Raw genomic sequence first — 9832 nt, 5'->3', positions numbered from 1 at the left:
CTAAACCATGGTGGGCTGAGAACACTGCATTCACAGTTGACATTTCATAGCAAAACCAACTGAGTGACCCAATATCAGCAGAAAATCTATGTGCCAATGGTAGTACTGCACACGTGGACGCATACTGTTTCTTACCGTAGTATGTCAGATATTCAGCCGTATGCAGAAATGTCAGTGACACGAGCACATTGAAAACCCAGTTGACTCCAGAGGAACATGCGTTTCCTGTACTCCTTGCCCAAAGTGGGTAAATTTCAGAATTGACGGTCCAGGGCATAGGACCCATGCCTAAGAATTAGGAAAAAAGATCAATCTCAGTTTAATAGCTGGACTCAAGAGTAAATTTAACATGTAGTCTCACTATCTGACATTTTACCTTTATAGTTTTTTAATTTATATGCAAAAACTAATGTTTGCTTACCAGGTGCAAAGAAAACCAAGTATAAAATAAGGCCCAGAAGTGCTGTCCAAGAGTATGGAGTGGGGCAGAAATTGTATGCCCAAAACAGATCATCTTTTTTGAATACTGTTTCATTTGAACACCTGAAAAATAACAAAAACCTTCATATTAAAGAATATTCAGGGAAATGGGTGACATCTCAATATCACCATGGCATGTAATGTCTCACGACAAGCTGCCAAATGTACAATTAATATGAAAAAAAATCACCTCTGTTAATTTATCAAGATCTTTGAAATTATGTCCTACACTCAGAAACGTGCTTTTTCCTAAGCCCAGTCTTAGGAAGAGTAACCAGCAGAACATTCCTGAATTTAAACGCTTGCCTTGTACCTACAAATCTCCTTCAAATGTCCAGTCTTTACCTCGCAAGTGGTCATACCAAAGCCAATGAGATGGCCATTCACATGAATATCACACAGTGCAAAAAGAGCCGCAGCAGCAGGACTTTGAGGTGAGGATGCTTTATGCAAGGATTTAAGGTCAAATGGAACTTAGACCCTACATCATTGATGAACTAATTATATGCTGTACATATTGCGTGTAATCAGTAATGCCTATGGAGTATGCCAAGGTCAAGTGAATTTATAAGGAAAAGAGCCATATACTTTCTTTTCTTCACAGTGAAATAATTTAGAAGAAGGTAGCATTTCTAATTAGACAGTAAAAATAAGAACCAGACCAGAGGTAAACCATGCCCGAGCTACTGAAAGAAGAAGTGTCTCTATTCCAAGGACCATGTGGAAATTACATATTTTGATGAATAGTATAAAATCAGGTACTTCCATCTGACTGACAATATAATATATTTTAAAGGAATACTGGCAACTGTATCTTTTTGTTACGATTTTTCAGTTTAAACTAGCACTGGTTTAAAGGGGCAACGAGTCATAACTGCAACTAGAGAAACTTTTCTGCTGCAACCACGTCAATGGCTATGTAGAGTAGAACAACCAGGTACTCCTGGGAGAGACGACCTAAGCAGACACCACCCTTTCATATCCTAACAATGGTATTTACTTGAAGAGAAGAAACCACAGGGCGCTGATCATCTGTCTGCGTTACTATTTCCAGACCAGCTGAATGCCCACATGAAGGATACGACCCTCCTGTGCCTGTACTCAGCACTGGTGAGGCTGCACCTCGAACGCTGTGCTTGGTTTTGGGCCCCTTACTACAAGACTTTGAGGTGCTGGAGAGTGGCCAGAAGTGGACAACAGAGCTGGTGAAGGGTCCGGGGCACAAGTCTTATGAAGGGCAGCTGAGGGAGCTGGGGGTGTTTAGCCTGGAGAAGAGGATTGATTCAGGGGGGACCTTATCACTCTCTGCAGCTCCCTGACAGGGGCTGTAGGCAGGTGGGGGTCGGTCTCCTCTCCCAGAAAACTAGAGACAGGACAAGAGGAAATGGCCTCAAGCTGTGCCACAGGAGGTTTAGATTGGATAACAGGAAAAATTTCTTTATGGAAAGGGTGGTCAAGCATTGGAACAGGCTGCCCAGGGAGGTGATGGAATCACCGTCCCTGCAGGTGTTTTAAAAATGCATAGATGCTGTGCTTGGCAACGTGGTTTAGTGGTGGACTTGGCAGTCCTGGGTTAGCAGTGGGACTTGATCTCAAAGGTCATTTCCAACATAAGTGGTTCTATGATTCTCTTGATGGTTGGAAAACCGGAATGAAGGTGCCTTCAACAGTCGATAGGTGGGCAACAAGTGATGAGATGGTGGAGCAATGCACACTGAAACGTTTAAAAGGACCCACCACCACTGCAGCTGACTTTCAGAAGCAAATTCCAACAAAACACTTCTCCTCTAAGTTTTCTGTTAAGAAATGACAAACCAGCCCCAGGTGGAACAGAAATGTGCTAAGCACCAATGGCCAACCCACCCCCCTCCTGGGGCAGGAATCTTCCTTAAGTTGGCATGGATGTACCAACAGGACAACATTTAAAGGAGGATATGGCCATAAAGCCCCAAACCCAGTTTCAGGACAGCTGGAAATCCAAAGTTGAAATACATTTAAAAGACAGAAGTTAACCCAACAAATACTGGAAAAACGCCTGTCTGAAACCTCAGCCAAATCCCAATGCTTTCTTAATGGCAGTAAGCTGTAAGATTTGCAGTTCCACCTTGCACTTGAGCAGCACCAGACCAAGTGGAGCCAGCGCTCCCTGGAGAAACGCCGAGCCCTTGATGTGCTGCTGGCAAAACAGCCAGTGCCAGCGTACAGCCTTCCACCCTGCCGCAGCCCTGCCTTGCCGAGCTTACCCAGAAAGCCCATCTCATCCAGTGTATACAGATCCACTTTCAGTCTTGAGGTGAAAAACACATATAAAACAAGACAACTGCACAGCCCTCTCAAAGATATGTCCCTCATGCCTGGATACAAAAGACTCATGGCCTCAGCTGCTGACTGGACCACGGGAGAGCCAGCCACCTAAGACACTAGCAGCTTCCACAAGAGAGATTTTTCACCTTTTTCTGAGCCAAAAGCACTACTGCCATCCTTGCCACTTGCTTCTAAGCATCATCCCAGGTTCCTCCTTCTGTCACTTTGCTCTTTGATGGCTCAACTCAGCATCTCTTTCTGTGTTAGGAGTTGAGACATGGATCATTACCCGTTGCTTCACCCTGATGCTTCCCTACCACGCTACGTGCTCTTCGCTGCATGCGGGTTAACTCAGGTTTGAGCTGTGTCCCAGGTGAAAAAAAAAAAAGAAAAGAAAAAGATGACTGAACTGTGCTGGAGAACCATCCATATGTTTAAACTGAAAGCTCCTTAGATGTGAAAGAAATGGCATTTGAAAGACTAATTACTGAACACCTGGTGATCCCATTGCCATCTCCTGCTCAGCCCCCCCCTGAAATTCTGTTGCAAGAAAGCAGATTCAGTGCATAGAAACAGGAAAAATATCACTCGAGACTAGATTTAACAGAAACCTTGCAGTAATAAACTGTGCCCTACTTATCCTTCAGCAGTAATCCTGCATGGTACACAGGGTAAAAGCAAAGATGTCTGCATTTGCTGGCATCTAGCAGCACTGGGTATGTTCAAAAATAACACTCCTTTCAAGGCTGAAGATTTGTTCAAGCTCTGTTACTGTGCTAATTCTACTGCTGTACTAGTATTCTACAAAGTGTATTATTTTGCTGAAGAATATATTAATAATTACTGTATAATGTACTATCAGATAAAATTCTGAATTTTTTCCTGCATGAAGGGAGATCTATGATGGGAAGTGGACAAGTATCTACCCATCACTTCACAAGCTGAAATGCACAGAGGAAAATGCCCTGTAAGCAGCTTACAAGTGAAACGATGCAGCTGGGTACCAGTGCAAGGAGTTTGTTAACAACAATATGCTGGGTAAGGGTCGTATCAATATAAATAGTGAAGACACATCACATCATTTCCTCTGAAATTACTGCCCAGGTGAAAAAAAGATAGTGCTACATGAAAATCTTTCCTATTAATTTCTTTTGTTATATATTTTCCACAGATAATTTAAGATGCACATCTGTTCTAATCAGTGAAAACCTGGGCTTCCAATGACTGATGTGAACAATTCGACTGACTGAAAATAAATCAGAACAGCAGTAGATTTCTAAATTAGAGGCATTATATGCTTGGTTTCATAATCACAGGATCCATCCTTTACCAGATAAGGTCTGTATTTCAGAAGATCTAAAGCTTTGCTCCCCACATCCTTAAACTACGCTCACATGGAACATAATAGAAGGTAAGAGATGAAGAGATGAAGAGCTGGTGTGGGTGGTCTAAAATGTTACTGATATATAACAAGAGGAAAGAGGATAAGACCAATTTAAATTTTCCTAATACTTGAGCCTCAAGCACAGCACTGAAAAGCACAGATAGGGAAATGGCTAGGCAGAACATAGCATAGGCAAGTGAGCACAGCACTGAGCTCTGCACAAGTCAGAAACCAAGCTGATTTTCCTCTCAAATTTCCATTAATCTTTGCTTTGCTGTAGACCGAGGACTGTGTATCCCTAAAGATATGGCTTTTGTGGGAATTAAATGTTTCACTCTGAACAGTTCATACATTTTCAATATAAAAGACAATGAGAAGTCAGAAGCTTTCAAGCCCTTCAGAAGCATCTTAAATGGATTTAGATCAAAAGGCTCAGAAGGTCAAAATTTAAATCAAATCAGGCTAAGGAAACAAATTACTTTAAAGAAAATCACTAATGTGATCATTCGTCTCCTTAAAATGCTTGTTAGAACAGGCACATTTCAAAATTACACATTCGGCTCTGACATAAACTTTAACATCAGGTGCTGATGGTACAGAAAGATTTTAAGACCTAATTCACAGTTTCACTAATTCCCCATTACTTTGTTCTAACAATAGTAAAACTACTCAAGGACTGCTCTCACACCACACTTTTGTATTATCAAGATGCTGATAATCTACAATTTACCAACTTAGTCTCTGGTGTAACACAATTATATTGGATTTTGAAAAATCTCCTTTAAAGAGATTTTTAAAGTTTCCTGTGTAGAGTCCTGACTTTTATATCATGCCAATCCAAGTGAACAATATAAATTAATGCCAAGCTTATTGGCTCATCTTTTCACCTGAAGCCTGGTCATGGGAAGAGGCCCAAACAGACATAATGTAGAGTAGCTGCTGTTTGGATTGAGAAAGGTTTTTGTGGAAGATGCTTGGGAACAACTAAGATTGTTTATCCACAGGCAATTACTCATCCTGTGGAAGAATCTGGACCCTGACATTTGGGTTCATTCTCCCAACTTCAAGCTCCTCTGTTTCTGCTAAGGATATTTAGTTGTCTGACCAGACCCCTAACTGTCTTAAAATTACTCAAAGGACAGACAAAGTACCAGATTAACTGTGTAGTAATTTAGCGGTAGTCAGACATGTAACTAAGGAGAACTTTGGAAACCACCTCTACCTTGTCTGTCAAGTGGCCTCTCTAATCCACCTATACACAATCAAATTAGTTGCATTAGCACAACCCATAGAAACCAGTGAAACCATAAAGTATAGTTTCACTATAAATCAGTATATACTGATCCAAAGAAAAATCTATTCCTTTCAGTGCTTAATTTTTATATATACACATGATAAGATGCTATCTGAAGTATTAAGCAAAGCATAACTCTTTCCTGAAGGCAAACAGATTAATTTTAACTCGACCAACGTGTGAATCAATACTTCCTAAGCCTTCTCACAGTTCCCTAGCTACGGGCCTCTGTACCTCAGAGAAGATGCACTGTAGCTCCACGCCCCTCTGGAGAAGTTTGCATCTACTGCTCTGACCTTAGAGTTTACATGCAGAAATAACTCATCCATTAAACCAGATGTTGCTGAAAATATGCAGATGAAGCTTCTTGCAACAGATGATGGCAATTAAAAAAACAGAAAAGAACAAACAGATGCAGCCTTCAGAAAACGTACCCATAAAATTTCATGGTATTCAGCTAGACATTGCTTAACCTTCATTACATAAAAATACCAGCAGTGTTTTGGGACAGTCATTGAAGCTTTTTGCTTTAACTGACAAAGAGTTTTTAAAATATCAGCATGCACTTCAAAAACTTGGCAAAATAGTTTAGTTCACAGCAAAAAAGCAAACTGCACATCAGCAGATTGCTGACGCATTCGCACATGACTGAAAACCAGTCCTTATCATGCTGAGGCCCCCTGCTATAGGACCTACGCATTATACCTATATACTGTGGGTGATTTCCTGCACAAAGAACAGACACCAGGGCACTTTAATGAGTAACAGCTATAGTAATTGCTGCTGTCCAAAATAATTCCAAAAAATCTTAAACTAAAGAGGCAAAGCCAGTTCCTTTCTCCATGCAATGCTTTCCACGCCAAGTAAGTTCAGTAGCAGCTACTAAGATAAGAACGGTAACAACAGGAAAATGATTCTCCTCAAATCAAATGACAGACGTTTCATACTCTGCATCTGGGAAACTGAAAGCACATATTCAAAGATATATTAATGAAACCCAAAAGCCCAGAAGCTTGCTTGCTTTGCCCATTACAGAGTCAAAGAGTTTAGAGGTGCCTTCTTTGTTGCATGCTGTAGGTTCTAACAAGGTTTTATGTTTAAATCAGCATTTCTTACAGATCTGCTTGGAGACAGCACATAACATGTATAGAAATAACTGTCAGTTACTCACACTGAGCATCTTTTCCCTTACTGGCTGTAAGACCTTCTGATCCCTCTTTTATCTTCATTCTTAAAAAAGAAACAGAGATTCTACAGACTGCTAAAATCTCCTAAAATCAATCACAAGGAATATTTCACTACAGCTTATACCCACTATTAAACTAAAAAATTACTTAATATTTCATTTAAAAAAGTAGAAGCCCCTACTGAAATGATTACTTCATAGAAATATCTGTCTCTAACACATAACTGCCTTCCATCATGCTTGGACAGCTGCACTCTTTGCTGGGTCAGAAACTGGCTGGCCGGCCGGGCCCGGCGGGTGGTGGTGAGCGGAGTTACATCCCGCTGGCGGCCGGTCACAGCTGGTGTCCCCAGGGCTCCGTGCTGGGGCCAGCCCTGCTTAATGCCTTTATCAATGACCTGGGCGAGGGCACCGAGCGCACCCTCGGCCAGTTTGCAGGTGACACCGAGCTGGGGGCAGCGCTGATCTGCTGGGGGGCAGGAGGCTCTGCAGAGGGGTCTGGGCAGGCCGGGCCGATGGGCCGAGGCCACTTGTAGGAGGTTCAACAGGGCTCAGTGCCGGGTCCTGCCCCTGGGTCACACCAGCCCCACGCAGCGCGACAGGCTGGGGCAGAGCGGCTGGAAAGGTGCCCAGCGGAAAATGACCTGGGGATGTTCGTCAACAGCCAGCTGAACATAAGCCAGCAGCGTGCCCAGGGGCCCAAGAAAGCCAATAGCATCCTGGCTTGTGCCAGCAATCATGTGGCCAGCAGGACCAGGGCGGTGATCGTCCCCCTGCACTGGGCACTGGTGAGGCCGCACCTCGAACACGGGGTTCAGTTTTGGGCCCTGAAAGACACTGCAAAAAAGTGGGCCCACATCAGAAAGACACTGAGGCGCTGGAGCGTGTCCAGAGAAGGGCAACGGAGCTGGTGAAGGGTCTGGGGCACAAGCCCTGTGAGGAGCAGCCGAGGGAGCTGGGGTGGTTCAGCCTGGAGAGGAGGAGGCTCAGCGGGGACCTCACTGCTCTCTGCAACTCCCTGACAGGGGCTGTAGGCAGGGGGGGTCGGTCTCTTCTCCCGGATAACAAGCAACAGGACGAGACGAAACAGCCTCAAGCTGTGCCACAGGAGGTTCAGGTTGGATATTAGGAAAAATTTCTTCCCTGAAAGGGTGGTCAGGTATTGGAACAGGCTGCCCGGGGAAGTGGTTGAGTCACCGTCCCCGCAGGTATTCAACAGTCCTGCAGACGTGGTGCCTGGGACATGGCTCAGCGGGGGACTTGGCAGGGTTAGGTTTACAGTTGGACTCAATGATTTTAAAGGCGTTTTCCAACCCAAATGATTCTATGATAATCAGTCATGTCAGAAGTCACACCTGACTTGTTATGCTGTTCCAATTTACCTCTGTTCCCAGCCACCTGGTCACAGGTTTTACATTATTTATTTAGCTAAAAATCTTTGGAGTTTGAATTCAAACACTTGCATTTTCCCAAACTGAGAAACTTCAGTTTTGCATCTGCATCTGAATCTGCTCAATAAATAAGTGCTGGAGCTGTTATTCAATCTGAATAGACTGAGCAACAGACTACCAAATGACTGAAAACAGGAGCAATTTTTACCCATGACAAATAGTTCTCCAGTATTAATCACATCAAAGTGGTTCTTGAACGGTTGCTGTTCTGGACATTGCAGTATGTTTGTAACCACATATTAGTGGATTCTCAAGGGTGGGCAACATAGCTGCTTCGTCTCTTGCCAAAGGAAGAAGCTCAGCTGTCTGACTGCCAGTCATGACATCGGTTCGCTGTGGGTCTGAGCAAGCCGCTTTTGTGTGATTAGGTAAGTCTGATCTCCCAATGAAAGATGTTCAGGTTTGGATCTGCTTCTGGATTGAAGGTTCTCCTTCATATTGCTGTATCCTACTCCCATCCTCTCAAAGTTCCACCTGCTACTCCATTCGATTTTTATCTTATACTGGTGCCTTCCCAGTCCTGCTGGCCACCTCCAGGCCGCTGGCTAACGTTTCCCACTCTGCTGTCACGCCACAAGTGTTTCAAGCTTCATTTTTCATCATGTCTACTAGGAGGGGAGAGAAACAAATCTCTGCTACTACCACGACACTGTCAGACAAGCGTCTCTCATCATCTTTCATGCTCCCCTTACCATGAGAAATGGACTCAAACCGGGAAAAGGCAGAATAACATTTGTACCTAGTGCTAAAGCCCAACCATCTGAGATTTCACAACAGCTGACAGCACCCGTTAGCCACACATGTACACCAGTCCCAGCTACAGCACACTTAAGAACTAGGAGCAGAAATAAGAAAATACCTGTTTTTTTGTTATAGAAGAACATACAACTAATCACACTACACACAGACTGACTTATTTTTCTTTCCAAGCTTTTTCCTACTCTTCTAAAGTATCAGATGATAACGAAAGTGTCAGGAAACACCTGACATCTCTGTGCTCTACAGAGAGCCCTATCCTAGTGCTAATCCTGATCCTGACTGAGTACACTTGGTTTAACCCAGTACAAACTAAAATTAACTAGTAATAATTAAATTATACGATTTTATAATCATGACCAAATTATAAATTATTCAAATATTATATTAATAATGCATAAACTTGTGAGCAGTCATACAACTATGAAAAAAAAATCATCTGTTCACTTAAGTAGAAGTCATACTTACAGAATTTTAATGGGCAGAATTCAAATTAAAACCTGATCAAAATGCAAAATCTTAATTAGTTTTGAGCATAAGCATCTTAGCGGAATATCACTGTCATTCACGCATTTCTACATATCATCATTTTAACTACTTTAATCACTAGACAACAGGTCACAGTTTCAAAGTAATGTATTTTGTGTTTCTTTTTAACATTGGACATTTTCAGATACAAATTTAGCTGTTCATCTGAGGGAAAAAGAGAAGGAATATGGCTTATTTATTTCATTTTTTTTGTAAAAAACTTTGAAACGGCCCAAATTTTCAACAAAGAAATGAAACGAGACAAAAATCATATATTTTTGAGTTTGTTTCTTTGTTCAAAAAGTTCTTTTAGCACTGTTTTCTGAAAAAAGATAATTTGAAATATTTATTTATATATAAAGAAAAAAGCATCCTGTAAAAATAATTTACATAAACCCCTCAAATATCTAAATATATTACTGCACAAACTGAGTGTACAGAGGTCCAGT

General features: G+C 42.2%; 1 protein-coding gene across 2 annotated transcripts in view; it reads right to left on the bottom strand.

Annotated features, from left to right (window-relative positions):
* SLC2A13 (solute carrier family 2 member 13) overlaps window positions 1-9832 on the bottom strand; it is a 169320-nt gene that overhangs the window by 7405 nt on the left and 152083 nt on the right. For both annotated transcript variants that reach the window (XM_055808994.1, XM_055808993.1), the window contains exons 8-9: window positions 422-543; window positions 136-288 (exon numbers count right to left, since the gene is read on the bottom strand). In XM_055808994.1, coding sequence (XP_055664969.1) covers window positions 136-288; window positions 422-543 — 275 coding nt within the window. The remainder of the gene's footprint in view (window positions 1-135; window positions 289-421; window positions 544-9832) is intronic.

This window comes from Falco peregrinus, chromosome 6, assembly GCF_023634155.1.
Source record: "Falco peregrinus isolate bFalPer1 chromosome 6, bFalPer1.pri, whole genome shotgun sequence".
Classification (NCBI taxonomy): Eukaryota; Metazoa; Chordata; class Aves; order Falconiformes; family Falconidae; genus Falco; species Falco peregrinus.
The sequence above is the reverse complement of the archived record's forward strand: the minus strand, read 5'-3'. Positions and strand labels throughout refer to the sequence as shown.